Source organism: Hippichthys cyanospilos, chromosome 9 (assembly GCF_059441005.1).
Source record: "Hippichthys cyanospilos isolate Australia breed blue-spotted pipefish chromosome 9, RoL_Hcya_1.0, whole genome shotgun sequence".
Taxonomy (NCBI): domain Eukaryota; kingdom Metazoa; phylum Chordata; class Actinopteri; order Syngnathiformes; family Syngnathidae; genus Hippichthys; species Hippichthys cyanospilos.
In genome coordinates, this window is record NC_142377.1 from 4,182,090 (window position 1) to 4,203,294 (window position 21,205).

Sequence of the window (21,205 nt, forward strand, 5' to 3'; positions counted from 1 at the left end):
TTAGCCATTCCATCTTAAAATAAGAACTTTTTTTTTTACTTTGGCTTGGTGAGTGGCTGTGTTAGCTGCTCGTTTGTTTCTCCTGGAAAAGAGCTTAGAATTTGCGTCTCTTAATTTTGCACTGTCTTTAGATAGCTAACCTGCATCAGGTGTATATGCAGGGAACCTATGCAAGCACTATCAATGCATATGATTGGCTGCATATTGTAAGTGAAACTTATCGTATCGTTGGCTGGACACTTGTCACTCACTGTCACAATGCAAAATGGTGCTAAATGCCATTCCGTATTCAAGTGAGTTTGCCAGTCAAAAAAAAACTAATCCCCATTGGTAGTTTCCCCCGATAAAAGAAAAGTTAAGATAGAAAATTGATATATTCAATAGTTATTTTTTCGGTGGGGTGTCATGACACTTTCTTACTCGCAACAAGGGTCTATGGGGTGACTTGTCATTATATTTTATTGTGTCTTAGACGTCTAAAAGTTATTTGAAAAAAAAAAAATCTGCATGGCGTTCATGTTGTGGCTGTCAGTACGAAATTCTACATGCAAGCAGTGTGATCCTCGTCATGTGAGCATAGCATTTAGATCCCATTAGTGCTGTGCCAAAAGCAGAGTTTCTGTGAAATGAGCAACCTTCTTCAGTCCTATGATCACATCCACACAATAACCCTTGTTTTGGAACAATGGCTAATGCGTTGTGTCATCAGTCGCGAGTTAAGATTAATGCAGTTTAATTGCAAGTGTGCATATCCAAAGTGTCGAAAGTAACTCCTCATTGCAGCTGAGTCATGCTCGCGAGACAAATCTGTGCTGTCACATCTGTGCAGTGCAATTAGGATTCTCAACCATTTGTCAAAAGATGAAGCCGATTTGCATGGCTTCGCTTTTCTCCAGCCACTAAACCCAGGGTTTTTTTTTTTTTTTTTTAAGCCGCCTCATCATTATGGTCCAGTTTGTCGGATGGGTTGAGAGAGAGGAAGCCAGGCACCATTAGATCGCGTAATCTTGTCCAGCTTGACTCTGCCCCACCCTGGTCCATGTGCTCCACAACCTGTCATGGGGTCCTCAAATGAATGCATCTAATCAGCAACTATCTTGGAGAGTGAAAGCAGCACTCCGGAGTTTGGAGGGAAATGACACGTTGATGTGTAGTTGATGAGAATTTATTTTAAGAAGGCACAGTAAACATGTAACTCTAAGCTGTAAGATAACCATATAACCAATACCTAAAAAGACTAAAATCTTCTCTATTGTCAACATTTTCCAATATGATAACACTTGTAAGATCTCTATGGTGGCATCATTTAAAACTCAAAGTGAACAACCAACATGGATTTTTCATAATGTCCAAGCAGTTTTGGCAGAATGAAATTCCGATCACCGATCAATTGGATGATTAAAGCATGTTTTGGGTCTCTGAATGTTTACAACACTAAAGATATGAGTAACAAGTGGAAGGTTCAACTTCTATGGAGGCATCATAAAAAAATGAATCAAGCAAAGCACACTTGTGGTGTTCCTCATTTAGCTACTTGTTGAGAAACATTTTCATGAGATTTGCTGTTTTTTGTAACTTTCTTAATGACGGTCACACATTTCCTCTGCTTTTGACCTGTAGAATTCCTGTGGTGGTGCCATTGAATAACCTTAAATTAGCTCAACAATTGAGTGAAGGTAATCCATTAAAAAGACATCTTATGCTATGTTTGTCCTTCATCAAATATAATTGGGGGTCTGAAACCATGACTTTAGAAAATTATGATATTTAATGATGAAATTAGGATTTTTACTGGTAAGTTTAAATGTCTTTGTTTTCCCAATCTAATTGTCAACGTGTGGATTTTGGTGTTCTTTTTTTTTTTTTTTTTGGGGGGGGGGCAATTAAATGACTTGTTTATAAGTCTATAATACTTGGAAAATTAGTTTTAAAAATTCCCATCTCCATAGATTAGGTGGCATGCACTGAGATTTTTTGTCCCATCTGTATTTTATAATAATAATAATAATAATAATAATAATAATAATAATAATAATAATATAACCTTACCAGAGAAGTGAAAAGTATCACTAAACAATAGCAATACCTAGTAATCAGTGTAATCTATAGTAACACACATATCTTGTCACGTTCTGCCTGGGTTATGTTCGGCTATGGGTTTTTGTTGTAGAGATTTTGGGTTGTTTAGCCATTTAGTTTCTTCCCCACGTCTGCCTCGCCTCCCTGCCTCGTTAGTTTGATCTTGTCCACCTGCCTGTTTACCTGCCCTCCTCCTCCTCCAGTCAGTTTCCCCTGCCTTTTGTCTCTCCCCCAGCTGTGTCGTGTCTTCTCGTTAAGTGTGTGTAGTCTACTTAAGTTCCCAGTTTGCATTTGCTTCTCGTCGGGTCATTGTCTATTTTCTGCGCCACTGGTCCTTGTTGCATTTCTTTCCCGTGCTGCCTCCCGTTCCTTGTTGCCCCAGTAAGTTGAGTTTAGCGTTTTTGGTTGTACTTTGTATTTTTGGTCCATTGCGACCCTGCTTTTGTTTGTTATTAAATATCCTCCTTGGAGCTTCATCCCAGTCTGTCCTGCGTCCTTTTGGTTCCACCTTTCCCACAATCTACATTGCCTCAAGTCGCCATGCCTAATCGTGACATATCTAGCACATATCACTATATTTCCGCAGTACTAGATCATTAATTCACGAGAAATTGTACAACCCAAGCTACCTTCTTAACAGTAGGCCCAGCACTGGCTTGTTGTGTATGGAAAAGTTGCTAAATGCCACTAGAATGTGTAGATAGGTGTGTAATGATCCGCTGGGATGCCTTTTCATCTTATTCCTATACCCACTGCCATTTTTTTGGAAAACCGCAAGGACGCATTGGCCCCACAGGGGAGTGAAAGGGTAAGGCACCCAGACTACGCAGCAACATGTAAGGAATCGTTTACTGAATGTAAAAATCCAATTCAAAAATCAATTAAATTATATTTCAAATGTTTGATTATTGGAAATATTTTTTTTGCCAAGATGACAGCTTTGTACATGTTGGTATGTTCTCACCCAGTTTTAAATTATGAAGTTTACTTTTTGACTTGGAATGACTTTCAGTTCAGTGTTGCAGTTTAAAACGAGTTAATAGCTTGAATGTCTTGCGTAAGAAAGCTTTTGAATTTAAAGATTTTTCCAAACTTTTTGACTGATAATGTAAATACAGTGGTACCGCGGTACTCGACCGCCTCTATACTCGACCAAATCGGTGCTCGACCAAAAAATTCAAGTAGATAATGCATCGGACCTCAAACAGATTTTCGGTGCTCGACGAGCCGAGCCGAGCCGACCCGAACGCGCTCCTCGGCCCTTCTCGGCCAGCGGGTAAGCGCCAGTTCAACTCAGACCGCCAGCGGAGTAAGACGTTTGTTCGAGTATTTCTTCCCGGATTTAAACTTTTTCGTGTTGCTCTAGCCCTTAATAATGGGTCCAAAGAAAGACAGTGATAAGGGGAAGGCAAAGAGGAAATCAATGAGGACCACTATTGAACCGAAGAAGGAAATTATAGCAAAATATGAACGCGGTGTACCTCGCGTCGCAGTTAGCTAGCGTCATCATGGAAGGAGTAACTCCCTCCCGTCCTCTCCACAGCCATTCCTGTATGCCATCAACCACTCTCCAAAACGTAAGTAAATTATACAAAATGGTTTATAATGCTTTATTTATCTTTATCTTTATCATGTACTGCTTGTGCACATTTACTTGTGCACACATACTTTCCATTATTTCTTATGGGAAAATTGCTTTCGGTGTTCGAACAAATCGGTGCTCGACCACCACCTCAGAACGGATTATGGTCGAGTACCGAGGTACCACTGTATTTGAATTGGACGTTATTTTGCAAATATATATTTTACATTAGAGAAATAGTTCTGAATTCAATTGGACTGACTACACAATCAACACGCGATTAAATGTTGACAAAACAACATTTTTGACAATTTAGATGTCTACACTATTTAGCTTTGGCTTTAATTTCATAATAAGAGGAGCTTAGACACTCAAAATGGCTCTTAGTGATTGAAATATGCAATTCACTGCCTTATACCCTCACTGATCCAAATTATGTGATGGCATCATTAGGAAAAGCACAAAAAAAGAAAATGATGGGTTATTTTGAAGTTTTTTTGTTTTGTTTTGTTTTTTTATATCTTGCAAGTGATGACACTTCGACCTCTATGGTGAAAGAATTAAAAATGTCACCTTCCAAAATAAAATTAAATAAAAAAAAAATAGACTGAATAATAGCTTTGTGTTGAACTCAATAAACCCATTGACTAAACATCCCCAAGCTCATTAATAATTAATATCTCCTTTTTTGTGATTTTTTTTTTCTTTATGTTATGCCATAAGATTTTTCTAATGTCAAATATGTGCCCTGGCACCATAAAGGAGGGGAAAAACTGACCTAGAAGACTCCCGCTGATCAGCTTCTGCTTGCTTGTTTGTTCACCCAGGAAGAACAATAATCATCTCTGTGCAGATGGAGCCCCATGCAGTAATGACACACTCAAATGAGGTCATGGGCATGTGTCACTTGAACATCGGTCGCTGAGGAGGAGCTCTTTTGCAAAATACCTGATAAACTAACAATAAAAACATACAGTGACCCTCAAATACAAAAAAAAAAAGGCATCTGTTCATCTTTTCACAGTTTCGTATTCACGGGCCATTGTCGAACAATTTCTGCCTTTTTGTGCAGACAACTTGAGGGTTTTAATACAATTTGCAGCCTAAGGGCACAGACAAGCCTGAGAGTGAGGCGATGCAATATAAACAGAAGACAACATTTGCAAAGCATTGCCTTATGAACACACATTCTCTTTTTGTCAGGCTTTTAAGTGTGGACACTCTAAGCACAAAATGGATGAAACTGCTGATTTTAAGGCCTTTGTATTATCCTGCGCGTTAACTTCATTAAAAATGTTTGACTGCAAGAGTTAGAATCAACACAACATGGCACTTAGTATGACTGACATATCTATAATGGAGTCAACCTTGCCGTAAAAGGAGACAGGACAAGGACACCACACATTGTGACCAACGTGACAGTTTGGATTCCAGCTCATTACTCAAAGTGATTGGCGCAGACGTAGAAATGCATTCATCAGTGCAGGCCTCTGCCATGTTGCCTTTTTATTGTATGCAAATGCAGCGACTCAATGGGATGGGGCTGAATAAATTCTGTACTCAGACTCACTACAACAAATGAACAATCCAATGAGGGTTGGAAAAGACTCTCATCGGTTTGAAAAATACACACAGGGAAAATGTATGTACATTTTTTTTCATTACTAATGAACTTTTTTACAAGCCTTTTGAAAATGCAAATAATTTTAGATAGAATTTGTCAAGAACAAATAAGGCGGAATGCAGTTTGGACAAGTATTGGAAGATTTGAGGATGCAAAATAAAAATACAGTCTGGGTGAAGGAAGGAAAAAGGAGGCTGAAGCAAGGAGGCTAGGAAGGACATGCAACAAAAAACAGGTGTGAGATAGAAGCACTCTTAAATAAGTAAGAAAGACAGAAAAGTAAAACAGAAGTGAAAGAAGGAAAGTACTCAAAACCCAAAGCTAAAGACACTCAAGCTTCTTAGTTGGATACAAGCTTCTTAGTTGGATACCCTTAACGAGAAATATGACTCACAAAAAGAGAGTCATGGGAAGTATAATTTTTATTGATTTTTTTACACCCAAAATTAATTAACTAACACCAATAGCACTTTCGATTGCCCATCTTAACCATTAACACCCAACAACATACCTAAATTAAGAAGTAGTATATTTAAATCAGGGATCACCAACCTTTTTGAAACTGAGAGCTACTTCTTCGGTACTGAGTAATACGAAAGGTTACCAGTTTATATCAAGACACCAATCATGTTAATAATTCCTCACATTAATTCATCGATTCAATCCCAAAGACTACCGGTAATATTTTGTTTTATTAAGAGGTCAAACATTTAATCCCATTTACGTACTTACTCATTAATATTTTCTTGATTTTTTTTCAAGTGTTTCAATAAAGAAGGTTCTAAAATGGCTAGCATTGTATGAGTTCATGTACAGTTGTAGTAAATATATAAATCACGTGTAATATGAAATGAAAAATGTAATATGTATATAATTGTTTGTAAAATTCCCCAAAAATCACAATGTTATCAAATACGATAAATATCCATCACTCATGTTATCTTTGGGGGCGACCTGGTGCCCAAGGGCCCCGCGTTGGTGACCCGTGATGTAATGTATGTGCTTGTGCTTAGTTACACGTAGCTAACATTAGCTTCAAGCTAATCACCAAGCAGCATTCTCCTCTACTCATTAATGTATCACAAAAAGACATGATACATCCATCCATTTTCTATTGTCGCTTATCCTCACTACAGTCACTGGCTTGCTGGTGCCTATGCCTGCTGTTTACAGGCAGTAGGCGGGGAACACTCTGAACTGGTTGCCAAACAATTGCAGGCAGCACAGAGACTAACAACCATTCATGCACAACCATTCAATCACACCTAAGGATAATTTAGAGTGTCCAATACAGCTACCATGCATGTTTTTGGAATGTGGGAGGAAGCCGGAGTGCCCAGAGAGAATCCACGCAGGCACAGGGAGAACATGCAAACTCCACACAGGGAGGTCGGCCCGAGCTGGAATTGTACTCGGGACTCTGATTTGTGAGGCGGATGTGCTAACAACTCTGGAGTTAAACACAGAGAAGCCAGACTTATTTTAACAGCTTTCTTTAACAAGAAGTAATTGCCACCAAAACACTTATGAGAAGGCAATAGCATTGAGGCCTAGCCTCTCAGCAAGGAGATGTCGATTCAATATAAAACGGCTCCACATGTCATTAAATGCTTGCATTTTGTGGTCCTAACATGCAGGCGACAAGATTAGAAACTAAAATGAGGGCGTTAATCAATGTTTTGTATGATTTTTCACACTACATTTCATATGAGCAGATTGCTTAATATGCATCACAAAGCTCACCGGACGAATCTCATTGTGCATGTTATACACCAGTTTTCGAGTGGCTACAGATTGATTTATTAAACATCAAACTATAATCCATTTGAATTACTGAGCTAGGAAAAACAACATTGATCTAAAGTGATATTATTGAGAGGAAAATAGTAAAAAGCTAAGAAGGAAGGCAGGAAGAAAGAAAGGATAAAGATAAAGAGGGTAAGGTGGAATGGAGGAAAGAAGAACAACTAATTCTTATATGGAAAAATAGCAGAAATGTATCACGGAATGAAAGGAAGGATTCAAAACAGAAAGGTGGGTTTAAACAGACAGATGTAAGGACGCATGAATAAAAAGGGAAGGAAAGTAAGCAGGAAGGAATGTTAGACGAAAAACATAAATGTATAAATATAAATATGTATAAATATAAGTGTAACATGGCAGAAGGGTTTAAGGATGCATGAATTAAAGGTGTGCTAGAAAAACAAAGGGAATTAAAGAAGGAAGACAAAAAAGTTAAACAATGGAAGGAAAGATACATGAATAAGAGCAGATGCGTGAAGGAAGGAAGGCAGGTGCCAGTAAGCAAGACGGATAAGAGATAAAGATTATGGTCCGACAAGATATAAGAGGTCTCGTTCACCGTGGAGGTTCAACGTTGAGTTTTTGCAGTACCGCAAAGCTCCATCCAAGGCGCTATAACTATCTGAAACCTCAATTCTCGCTCGCTCTCGCGATATTTCAGTGCCTTGCTCTACAGCCGGCCACACTGTCGGTGAGGAGATGGCGGCCAGAGGGGGCTTTCAGTCTGCACCCACTGGTAGCGGAGGCGGCGTAATGGGTCCCGGGCCCCCTGTACCGGGCGCGGGGCCAGGCATGGGCCCCGGTACTCCGTCTGGAAGGATCGGACCGTCGCCGGCCTCGCAGAACCACATGTATCGCTCCCCAATGCCTGGGCCTGGGTACCCGGTGAGCTATCTTTCCATCTGTGCTTGGTGACGCGTAGCTCGTCCGCTAGAACAAAGCCTCCTTACCAGCGCTTTGTCACGGCCAGCTAACCATTCGCCGCGTTGTGGTTGCCCGCCACAGGTTATAAACCACCAATCAGCCTCAACTGAAAAGATCTATTGCTCCCAGTTACTTAAATCTAGTTATCAGTTAAACAACTCCGTTGACAACGTTCTTTTAATTACAGTATTTATTCTTCACTGTTAGGATTCAAGTCCATTAGCCGTGTAGCTTAGCTTAGCACGTTAGCGTAGGTAGCTGGTCGCCGTGGCAGGAATTTACTTATAATCGTGGCCGATTAAATCGTTTTTCCGAGTCAAACTGACGTTTCAATCCCTCGGGATTGTAACTCTATTTTAAATGGTGAACCATGAGCCTCAATAGTATTTTCCCCCTATTTAATAAATGAATGGCGCGTGCAAGATGCAGCTAGCTAATGTGGATGTTGCTGCACTTCTCACTCGACTTGGAAAGCTTTCTACCAAGTGTTTAAATCTCCCTCCCGTTGGTCTTACCAGGACATGGCCTTTACCACAGTTGCGGCAACCCAGTAGTCATAACAATCGTTCTGCCCGCGGGTGAATCATCATCTAATCTGCCTTTTACTACACGCAAAATAATATTTTGCACTACATGATATTTGCACCATATTATTGGCACCATTGTTTCTGTTGTTGTTTTTTTTGCTATTTCGTTATTGCTCAAACATTAAATGTAGTCTGCTACTCTCGGAAGTGAACGGAACAAGAACTTCATTGTGAGGTGTAATAATACTATACATATAACATTAAAACTCTTCAATGTAATACTGATGTTAATTATCCGGCTATTTCTACTGTAAAACGTTAACTACTAAATGAAACGTGGTTGTTTACTTGGCGGACTCGGTGCAAAATCTCTCCTCTTCAACTCCGGAACCAAAATGAAAGTAAAAGGCGTGGATAAGGTTGGCGTGTATTTTTCTCTCGTGCAGGCGGTATGGGGTGGTGTAGGGGAGGTACAAATTGCTTCTGTCGCCAAAAGCACGCTTCAAGCCATTTTCAACTGCACGGGCAGGGCTGGTAAGGTAGCAATGCTTCGAGATCCATCAATGAAGGAAAACAACGCTTCAGGGTGTTTAGCGTGAGAAGTCAACATTGAAACATGGTGAAAAGTGCCAAAAAGTTGACTTTTCATGGTCGGGCCTTTTTAATTTAAAAAAAAAAAAAAAGCAAATGCATGTGAACCTAAATTGCCGATTTGTGTAGTCTAAGAAAAAATTGTGAATTCGGGCTTGGTGCCCGGTTTTGCCTGAAAGTAGCTTTCTAGTGTTTTGTTGTTTGTTTGTTTTTTGTTTTTTTTTTCTTTTCTTTTTTTTTGTCCATAGAATAATCTCAGTGAAACCAGAACAATTATTTTTGTTTAGAAGACATATACGATCATTTTGTTTTTACTCAGGAAAACAATGATCAACACTTTTACTAATTCTCTGACTTGTTCAAGACCAAACAATTAAATGAGTCAGAATATATATTTATGCAGTATGCACACTGTTCATTTGTTTAAATGGGATCAAGGGATAAAATTAAATCAGCAGGTTAAATGAATCATTAGTTCCATCTCTACTTCATAGTCCTTTGTATATTGTTTCAAAAACAAATTTCACAACTACCGACTTTTTTTGTAATCAAATTATTGAAGTAGTTCGGGTAATTGTTTCAACCCGTTACATTTTCCAGTCAGTTTCCTAAGGTAATTCTTTATACTTATAACTTTCTGCTTAGCAAATATCCACCATTGTATTGTCTTCCGCAAGGATACACCTGTTTTTAAAAACATAATGGAAATATTTTATCGGTTGTCTACAATTGCCAAGAGTGTAAGTTGCTTAGCGACAAGAGACCCTAGTGAAAAGATGTTGTCTTTTTCCCTTCCCCGAGAATCCTTGACTGCTTTCATTCATCCCAGCAGCCGGCGTTTGTGCACTGAATAGCATAGAACTCGCTTATTCTCGTGTACTTCAAGGCCGCACTGATGTGCGTGCGTGCGGTGCAGCGTGGGCGGTCTCTGTGTGTAGAGAAAAAGGCGGCTCATCCCGATAAGCCGTTATTGTTCACTCAAAACGCCACCTTCCCGTTTTCGTGATTTCTCAAATCATCGGCCGCCACATTCAACTGCTTCACCCATGCTCTCCGACACCAGAAGTCGGCTTTTTGAGTTCTTGGCGCACGGCTTGGTGAGTGACGGTTGTTGTCTTTATTGTTGTCAGGTTACTTCTAGACCATTATTAATTCCAGCGTCTACTAGAAATGTCTTTGTACTTATCCAAATCGATACTTTATAAATTCCAACTCATGTTTTATGATGTGCTGAAATGCTACCAGTGTACCGCAAGTTGTAATCACACTGGATCATTTACACTAAGGCCATGTGCCCGCATTTGTTTTAAGTTGCCAATTCAGTAACCGCTGTGTTATTTTGTCCCCCTTAGCCTTTTTATGTTTAACTTTTTGCCCAATGCAGAGACCAGGCATGCCGCCATCTAGCCGTATGACTCCACAGGGACCTGCCATGGGCCCACCGGGCTACGGCGGCAGCCCCGTGTCCCGTCCAGGGATGCCCGGCGTGATGGACCCGTCACGCAAAAGGCCCGCCCCACAGCAGATCCAGCAAGTTCAGCAGCAGAGCCGCAACCAACAGTAAGAGGCGATCGATACCTTTAGAGGCAGATGCATGGTTTAATTAAAAAGCTGGCTTTTAATGGTGGGATCAGATGACATCAGCATCAACTTCAGTCAGCACTGATCAATACTGTTGCACAAATTGCACTGCTTAACTTGGAAAACGCCACACTTCAAAGTGAAAGTAGCTGCTGTTGTTTAGTCCTAATAGCATGACATTTTTCTTTGTCAAGATGAACTAAAAACTAACCGCTTCTTTGCCTGATTTGAATTTCTTTTGTACAGTACAAAGAAGAAGAAGATGGCTGATAAAATTCTACCTCAAAGGGTGAGTTGTAGCATGATGTAACACTGTGTCTGTGGGTCACACACACGACTAATTTTTACACCCTAACACGGGGGGTAGATGCACACAACGTGAGGGGAAAAAATGGCATCTGTGTTTCCTGCGTGTAATGTAAATTACTGCCATACCACACACACAACCATTTTCCTAAACTAGATCTGACTTACGAGCGTCGTATACATGATTCACCAGAACTAGAATTGACTTAATGTTAGTTCAACTGCGCTGCAAAAATTACGAAAATCAATTAGGTTCAAGTGATATCTCTGCCTCAAAGCTTTTACAGTCAGCTATTATTCAAATCAATCAGGTTCAAGTAATATCTCTGCCTCAAAGCTTTACAGTCAGCTATTATCCAATTTTGTGAATGCAGATGCACATGTATAAAAAATATATGTATAGAATTAAGTTGGCATGATGGTGGCAAGACAGCAGAAAAAGCTTGTGTTTAAAAAAAAAAAACGAATGTACCAAGTTTGGAATCATTTCACACTTCAGATGTGATAACAAAGTGCAGTGTGTCTACTGCAAAGTAGAGCACATCATGTACGGTCTGACACAAGGTAATGTAAATATTACTAGCTGGACCTAATTGTCATGCTGAAAGAGGCGCATAAATACAGCTGCTGAAACAACTGGCACCCAGACATTTAACTTGAAGATTGGCTAACGGTTAGCGAGTAATCAGCCAGCAGCACACAAAAGCCAATTACACTCCCATTCGTTGATGCACATGTCACTCATCTGTTTAGAATAAAATAGAACGTGTTGTTGGAATTGTATCGCTCGTATACAGTGAAATTGGGAGCAATGATCCGATTTGCATATTAAATAAATATGAACAGTAAATAGAATTAATATATCAGGAAACAGCATTGTTTCACAGAGTACAATTGTTCACAATACAGTTGCTACAGTGTAGTGTGAGGATGGCCTCTCCATATGGATATAATGAAAATGTATGCTGTGGCAATTATTTTATGGTGTTAGGTTTTAAAAATGAAAAACCAATTTAATGGGTGAATTTGTAATGTTGATTTGGTTTAATGCTTGCATTTGATGCGTATTATGTGTTGACCAGGGAGGGAAAATCTCTCTTAACATACCCCACACCACACAATGACGCAATTTTATAGACATCTGACAAGGGCTTTGCCAACTTTAATCATAAAGGGGAGTTGTGTTTCAAAAATCTGTTCAATTTTGTTAATGCTCACATTCTGGCCTTGTCTCAGATCAGGGAACTGGTCCCAGAGTCTCAGGCTTACATGGATCTACTGGCCTTTGAGAGAAAGCTAGACCAGACCATCATGCGCAAAAGACTGGACATCCAGGAGGCCCTCAAGAGGCCCATTAAGGTTTGATTTTAGTTTTCAATTCCGTTTAACTAATATTTGTTGATCAAAACAGCATTATTTCTCATATGTTAATAACATTTAAGTTTCTTCTCACCGTTCTTTCTTTCAGCAAAAGAGAAAGCTTCGTATCTTCATATCAAACACCTTCAATCCAGCCAAGCCTGACGCTGAGGATGGCGAGGGGACAGTTGCATCATGGGAACTCCGTGTGGAGGGTCGTCTACTGGAAGATGTAAGTGTGTGGTTACAACAGAACTCTGTATAAGCAGCATTGTTGGTTCAGTTTCAATTTTTTCCATTGCAACCCATTTTGTCAACGTTTCAGTACTTTTTTGTTTTGTCCTTTATTTTTTTCCCCTTCCACCTTTTGAGTAACACTTCACAATTATTTTTTCCAGACGGCCGTATCCAAGTATGAAGCCACCAAGCAGAAAAGAAAGTTCTCTTCCTTCTTCAAATCTCTGGTGATCGAATTGGACAAGGACCTTTATGGTCCTGATAATCACCTTGTGGAAGTAAGAATGCTTTCTATAGCAAGGCTCAAAATAAGGACTTTTGCATTGCAATCAAAATTTGTAGTATTTTGCGGCACAACCAAACATTGAAACGCAAAACTGAATAAGCGTTTAGTTTTTTTTTTTTTTTATCTGAAAACACTGCTATTAAGTATTACAGAGATCACTGAACACTAACTAGGTACAGCCGTAACATGTTTTTAATACTAAGGAAAAAAATTTGAATTACTACAGAGAGCTTTCGTTTTCCTTTCACATATTTTGTGTGGGGCACAGGTGGCAGGGAGTGCATCAGCCACAAGTGGGTCAGTCATAACCAACGGGGAAGATAATCCCGCCTGTGTGTGCGAGCCTGTTTTAAAAGTCAAATTGAAACATATTATTGCAATTATACATTAAACTAATTTCTGCAGCCAACATGGGCCTTATTCAAGTTGGAAGGAATTATGAACGGTTTAAAATAGGAGTCAGTGTTAGCGTGAAACCTTTAAGGTTCCGCCAGAAAGCAAAAACAAAATGACAAGAATCACACATTTGAACTTTATCTGGGGTTAATCGGTCTCAAACACACACACACGGGGGGGGGGATGGATATACATACAGTGATCCCTCGCAACTTCACGCTTTGATTTTAGCGCAAGAGAGAGATTTTTTTATTTATTGGTTGATTTGTTTTTTAAATGTTGTCTTTGCACCATTTTAGTGGCACAGGACAGCTACTACCCAGGAGACTGATGGATTCCAGGTAAAGAGGCCTGGCGATGTGGGTGTTCGTTGCACTGTCCTCCTCATGCTGGACTACCAGGTTAAAAGAAAAAAAGACACATAATGGCAACTAGCGTGATTTCAAGCTGTATTCTAACGACGAGCACCACTCTTCATGAAATCTAGCCCCCGCAGTTCAAGCTGGACCCTCGATTGGCGCGCATGCTGGGCATCCACACTCAGACGCGCCCCGTCATCATCCAGGCCTTGTGGCAGTATGTCAAGACTCACAAACTGCAGGACCCCCATGAGCGAGAGTTCATCAATTGTGACAAGTACCTGCAGCAGGTGGGGGCACCTTTCTGTCTTACTTTGTCTTGAGCGAGGGTGCACATCACCCATATCAAAAAGATCCCATGCAAAGCAAGCCAAATATTTGTCATTCTAGCAAGAATGTACCCCCCACCCCCCTCAAAATACAGAGACAAATTAAAGAAGCTCTGCAAATGTATCGAATCGAGCTCGAAATCTCTGAATATCAGTGCTACTTTACTGTTATTCTGTCTTACATCGTTCTCCAAAAGAGCTGGCATTTGTAATAGTCATAATAGTTGATGTTGTGCAGCACACTTGTGTGGCTCTTGTCCTTGTATGGGTGCGAGTCCCACCATAGGCTGAACTCCTCAGACTAAACATCGCCGATGCTTCAATGCCATCTCTGTAAACTAAAAAAGAATTTCACTGAAGCCTGCCTGATTAGTTTTATCCCTGAGGGGGAAAAAAAATGGATTTTGAGGTTCTATATTACCTCTTGTCGCCTTCTTGCTCTCGTAAATCAGGTTGCTATGCATGCTTGAAATCCTCAAGCGTTGTAATTTATGCTTGTTGAGAATGTTCTTTACAACTCGCAGTTTCAACTGATGTAGCGATCTGACTACATAGTTGACTTCTTATGTGGAGAAATAAAACAAGTGTGGCTGAAAATGAAAAGTCCCAGCATTAGCTTGAATTGAGCGAAATCACTGCGTTTGTATATATCCATCCATCCATTTTCTAGAGCCGCTTATCCTCACAAGGGTCGCAGGCTTGCTGGTACCTATCTCAGCTGGCTTTGGGCAGTAGGCGAGCATTAGGGTTAGGGGACACCCTGAACCGGTTGCCAGCTGATCGCAGGGCACACGGAGACGAACAACCATTCATGCACCCGATAACACCAAATGCCGCGTTCAGATGGAGTGCGTCGTTTACGCTCTATGCGAGGCGTTTTGTCGCGAGGGCAAGATGAAGTTCACTTTTCACACAATTGTGTCACGCGAGGGGAGGGGCGTGAGCTTGCTCTGCACTTTACAGTGACTCTCGAAAGGAGAGCTGAGAACTTTTCCGGGATGTGGCAGAGGCAATATTTTCTCTAACAGCACCTTTTTTCTTCTTTTTTATACTGCGTGTCCCTCGCTTTACGGCAATACTCGTCTGCAAAAAAATAAATAAGTTTCATTGTCGCAATCAAGTGGCCAGTAACATGCTAAATACTGTGCTGTCAGTGCTGCACTATCGTTATCTTCGCACAGTCACTACGGTTCAACAGCTGTTAAAAAAGGAAGCAAACGCTGCACGTACAAATTGTCCCAAGTTCTCCCTTTTGCCTTTCTACAAGCCAGGCGAGTGCTCTTGCTTGGCTCTGTTTTGGTATTGAAAGCTCAGCTGGCTGTGTTGGGTAGCTCCGGGTGACTGCAAAGCAGCCGCCATAATTCTCATTCTTGCTCCCTGTGTAAGCCGTTGAACGTTTGCGAAGCTGATTGGCTGACTAAATAAAAAATATTTAACTTCTCACGTCACGTGTAGTTACGCTCCGCGCTTGTCGCGCGACGCCACGCATCGCACCATCACGTTGCCCAACAAGCTAACTCCATTGGCTACAATACAAAACCCTCCACTCATCGCACTCCATCTGAAAGCGGCATAAGGACCATTTATTATGTCCAATTCACCTGCCATGCATGTTTTGGAGTGTGGGAGGAAGCCGGAGTGCCTGGGGAGAACCCACACAGGCTCGGGGAGAACATGCAAACTCCACACAGAAAAGCCAGAGTGAGGTGGATTTGAACTCTGGTCCCTGTGAGGCGGACATGCTATTCACTGTGCCACCGAGCCACCCTAGTCTATAGCAAACTTATTTACGAGAGCAAGAAGGCAATTACTAACTAGTAAGCATTGGAACCGCAATTACAAATTAGTAAGCCTTGGAAAAGGGTTTGACAGAATATTCTACACCGTAAGGCACTTATCAAAGATAATAAATATTGCGGTTAGATCTACTCACAATAACAGAGTAATTTGTATCCACTCACAAAAATTCACGAGTCAATAGTCACTGCCTAAGTTGACTTATATAATGCCAAAATTTTTCTTCATATCATAATTATTTTTCGTTAGCTTTTAGTTTGTCTTCAGGTCAATACATGAGTGCCACCCAGTGTTCAAACTGAAAAACCACAATGACTAACTCCAATTAAAACTGCTTAAATTGAACAAATGTGATTAAATCAACACCTTATTGCTCTTCAGAAAAATAGCTACTTAAATTGGTTACTCATGTTAGCTCTTTTTACATTATTGTACACATTTGTGCACTATATATAGTACTTGCTACATTTTGGCAGCTGATATGCATCACTATATCAGGGCTCGGCAACCCCAGAAAAATATGTGTTGCCTACCAAATTGAAGGTTCTTTTTTGTCAATTTGTAGATCTTCGAGACCCAGAGGATGAAGTTCTCCGAGATTCCGCAGCGTTTGCACGCACTTCTGATGCCTCCCGAGCCCATCATCATCAATCATGTGATCAGGTAGTGTCGCATTAGCTCTATTTCGACACATGAAATGACTCGGATACATGTATGACCAGAATGTGGTACTTCTGTATTGTACCAGCGTGGACCCCAACGACCAAAAGAAGACGGCGTGCTACGATATTGATGTGGAGGTGGATGACACGCTGAAGACTCAGATGAACTCCTTCCTGCTGTCCACTGCCAGTCAACAGGAAATAGCTGGCTTGGACAACAAGGTCATTATTTGATCCACCTCCTCACTATTTAGCCATCAAGCGTTTTGTAGCTGCAACCCAAGTTAGAGATGATGAAAAATTCCTCATCAAGTTATCGATATGTCTTTGCTCGAAGAAAAGTAAGCAAAAAATTTATATATATATATATATATATATATATATATATATATATATATATATATATATAATATACACACACATATGTGTGTGTGTGTATATTATATATATATATATATATATATATATATATATATATATATATATATATATATATATATATACACACACACACACATATGTGTGTGTGTATAGTATAGTAAGCTTGTCGGGTGGGGGACGGGTGGGGGATTGCAAAAGGTTTTCTCTTTCCTAGAGGTGGCTTTGCAAAATATAATTGAGAAGCACCGCATTAGGGAATGACACCTAGTGTGAGCCTCGCCCTTTAAGAAAACATGCATTGCATTCTGGTGAATGGGCGGGGGGAGACATGGTAGTGCTTGGGGTTTTGGCTTGAGTTGGTGGCCATTCATCACGCTCTGATCCACTGTGTATTGTTTGTTGTAAAACAAAAGAACATTTGTGCCCTAAAAGGGACACATGCTTGTCCAGCCTCAATACTAGGGCTGAGAGATCACTGGGCATGTGAACGAAAGGTGGGCAACGTTCTGTTAAACACATTTCATCCACTTGCAGAAACAGTGTAATGCTAAATTTGGTTTTAACAACCAATAAAATTGGAAGTGGTAAAACTAACCTTTCTGAAATGTACCACAGTTTATCGGGAGCCAATTTCCTTCCTAAAGCTACTGCAGCGCTTTCACTCTACGTACCTAATGAAGTGTCCAGCAAGTGCTTTACAATAATAGCGACGATAACGCTGCGCGTCAGGTGGAATGTAGACTGCATTGCCTTTTTAAATGTGGCATGAAGGCCCGGCTCCATTAAACACACACTTGTTACAGCTCCAGATGTGCCCAGCATGCTGAGACCAATTTCACACAAATGTGCTCCTGATGAGAGTCAGGTCAATTCTCCCCTGCCTCCTGCCAGTAGTCATTAGAATGGACTGTAGTGGTTTCTTTTGAGTCTAGCGACTCCTGCTGGTCGGCACACCCCTCATTCCCCACCCTGACAGCATTGTTGTTGGTGAACATACAGTAAAGCGATGCTTTGACAGGTCTACATGGATCTTCACCTTGCCTGTCAGACCCCAGCTGGCTCCTCTCACTGCCAGAGTGAGAATCAAATGTGCGATTGTGCGCTATGAATCACAAGCTAATCCTTTGTTTCTGCGGTCCTAAAATCCTCGCAGATCCATGAAACCATCGAGACCATCAATCACCTGAAGACCCAGAGGGAGTTCATGCTCAGTTTTGCAAGAGACCCTCAGGGCTTCATCAATGACTGGCTGCAGTCACAATGCAGGGACCTCAAGGTGAGTATACACATCCAATGGTGCTCTCTGGGAATTATAAAACATGAGGCAGTCATTTTTTTTGCAACAGTTCTCTGGGGTCTTCATAATATGGATCATGAATTTATATTACAATTCACACAGCTTGTCTTGCTCAGGTCCACCTGTTTGAAATGGCAAGTCATCTTTTCTAATCTTATATTGCTGGAGCGTTCTTGTAAAACGTTGCTGGTGTCGGCGGAATCGTCTTTAATTTCAAACTCGTTACTTGTCAGCAAACTTAAAAAAAAAAAAGAGAGAGAGATCAAGCAGAACCGCAATAAAAAGGTGGCTTTTATGTTACAAGATGAAGTCTAACTTCACGGGATACAGATGTTGGATCAATCTATAACTGTTAAATGGCATTTTGGTGTTCCTGCATTGAAGTAGATTTGACAGTATTGGCACAACATAAACACGATTGCATTCAAAGAGCGCATGCCATGCGAGGGGGCTCTCTTCTCGTCACAAAAGCGACCAAGCGTGGGGTTATTAACATTCAGCCCTGTTGTGGTACCTGAGTCATCGAGAACCCACTCGCTGCAAGACAACCTGACAGCTTTGCCTTGGTGAATCAGACAAATTGGAACATTGCAAAAATTTTAAAAAAAACTGCGTCACAGTTTTGGGTTTGAGTCTGCAAGACAGGCGTGTCCAAACTCGATCCTCGAGGGCCGCTACCCTGAAGGTTCTTGATGTTTCCCTCCTCCCAGCACACCTGATTCAAATGATTAACTCATCAGCAAGATCAGCAGAAGCTTGAAAACTTTCCTGATCATACGAATCGGGTGTCTTTGAGGACAGAAAAATCAAAAACATGCAGGATAGCAGCCCTTGCTGTAAGGGTTCTCCACTTTTCTGCTACATCCTTAAAAAAATAGTAGTAGTAGTAGTAGTAGTAGTGCGGCTATATTGCGGTTTTCACTTATCGTGGGGGGGGGGGGGGGGGGGGGGTCCCAGTCCCGAGTAGCCATGAAAAACGAGCGATCACTGTATACTAAAGAACAAAGTCATGTAAATCAAGAGTCAAATGCAAATTGTTTGTGTGTAAACGTATGGGTGCGTCTTATAAATGGTAAGTTAAAACGGTAACTTGAAACTTCTGGGTTCGTTTTTCTAGGGACATACAAAACGCGTTTTGACGCACAGATGGCATTTTTAAATTTTAAAACAGGATGAGCTAGATAGGGGAGGTCTGTTAGCAGCAAGTGTTGTTACGAAATTATTTTCAATTAAAAAAGTGAGGAGGTTGAGATTGACTCAGAGAACTTTCACCCGTATGACAAAAAATAAAGATTCTCACCTGACTGACCAGTCAATCTGGATGGAAATGTTGTTTAGCCCTCACGGTGCAAAATTTTGTGGACATTTGTTTTCGACCATCTTCTGTTGCAATTGACATTCACTTGCTCATTCACGCAATTACCCCAAATAACATTTCCTACACCGCATGTGACATATCTGCAGTTTAACCTGTCACCACTGGATGTTGCTGTCACAGAATATTGACTGTGTTTTTTTTTTTTTTTTATGTTTTTTTTTTCCCCTCGGCTTTCCAGAAAACAAAAGTGCTTTAATATGGATGGTCTTGTTTATCTGCAGACTATGACAGATGTGGTGAGCAACCCCGAGGAAGAGAGGCGGGCTGAGTTCTACTACCAGCCGTGGGCGCAGGAGGCCGTTTGCCGCTACTTCTACTCAAAGGTAAGCCCTAGTGTCCTCTCTGTCTACTCACTATTCATTCAACAGATGAAAACATATGTTTTTGTGCTACACAGGTGCAGCAGAGGCGACAGGAACTAGAGCAGGCGCTGGGAATCAGAAACACCTAAAGGAAATATTTGTTTCTAAGGTGGTCATGTAGGATGTAGAAATATATTTTTTTTTAATAACTTTTTTTTTGAGTACACATTTTCCATTTAATGTTTTTTTTGCGCTCTTAACCTCCGAACATTCCTTTCCTCACAACCCAACACGCCAAAGTGAACACAATAATCACATCATAAAAAAATCAAATTAACACTCGGCCCATTGGTTTCGAAATTATAACAAACTCGGAAGATCCCATACTCAATTGTTGTGTTTTTTTGTTTTGTTTTGTTTTGTCAAGCTGCCATGTAGATCTATCTTTTCTTTTCATGATTTATTCTTTTTTATGAGCTATGTATAATATTCATTAATTGTCTTGTTAGCTAGTACAAATAATGGAAATAAAGGAAATAGCTACTTAGCAGTACCTCTAGCTAAAATAGGTTTTGTACATACTGAGCAGAAGAAAGACAGATGTGAAGTCAAGCTGTACCTCTTTATCCCATCAGTTGTTTTTTTTTCTTCTTTGTCGATGCTCAGATAGTAGAAGCTGTATTTATAATTAAAAAAAAAAAAAAAACTATTATGGACAGTCAGCCGCAGTTATGAAATTGCAGCAAAGCCACGAATATGTTGAAAGAACTGAGAGGATGAAATAATCTGATTTGAAATGTGTGGCCTGAACACTGTAGTAATTATTTCAAGCTTTTTAATGGACCAAAACTATTTTTCTGTATGTTCTTATGGCATAATAAAGCATATCTAAATCTTTGTGGCACTTCTTGACATCCATTTTGTGACTCATTTTATTTCGGGTGCGGCCCATGCAACCCAGAACTAGTTGATCCACGGTACCGGGCCGTGGACAGGCGGTCGGGGGACCTCTGCTTTAGATGACCAGCCAGCTTTAGGAAAAGACCTGGTGGCTCCAAACACCTTCCGTTTTATGAACAATTGAGACCACTGTGCTCATTAGGACCGACAAAAAAGCACAAAATTGTCCATATCCTTTCCCAAAATTGTGCTTCAAGATAATCCTGTCTAGGATTGATGATAGGTGGAGAAAGGATGTACCTGAGCTCAATGTTGAGCTTCATGGCAAAGACTATTTCTGTAAACGTTTTTTTTTTAATACATTAAAAATGTCAAATTTAACTTTCCAATTTTGTCATAACGGAGTGTTGTGTGTATGTATGCTTGATGTCACGTCAAGCTACCAGCAGTTCATAGGGAAAGTGTGAGTCCTCCACCCACATTAATAGATTTGGAGTCACTGGGC

The 21,205-nt window shown here is 40.5% G+C and overlaps 1 protein-coding gene across 1 annotated transcript; it reads left to right on the forward strand.

Moving 5' to 3' along the window:
* The first annotated feature begins 7,749 nt into the window (after positions 1 to 7,749).
* smarcd1 (SWI/SNF related BAF chromatin remodeling complex subunit D1) lies at positions 7,750 to 20,704 on the forward strand. Its single transcript, XM_088424456.1, has 13 exons — positions 7,750 to 7,973; positions 10,515 to 10,690; positions 10,958 to 11,000; positions 12,254 to 12,376; positions 12,486 to 12,608; positions 12,775 to 12,891; positions 13,595 to 13,696; positions 13,783 to 13,944; positions 16,346 to 16,443; positions 16,529 to 16,664; positions 17,977 to 18,099; positions 19,720 to 19,821; positions 19,896 to 20,704. Exons 1-13 carry the CDS (start codon positions 7,788 to 7,790, stop codon positions 19,947 to 19,949), a joined length of 1,545 nt encoding a protein of 514 aa, XP_088280582.1. The 5' UTR covers positions 7,750 to 7,787; the 3' UTR covers positions 19,950 to 20,704.
* The last annotated feature ends 501 nt before the right edge of the window (positions 20,705 to 21,205 follow it).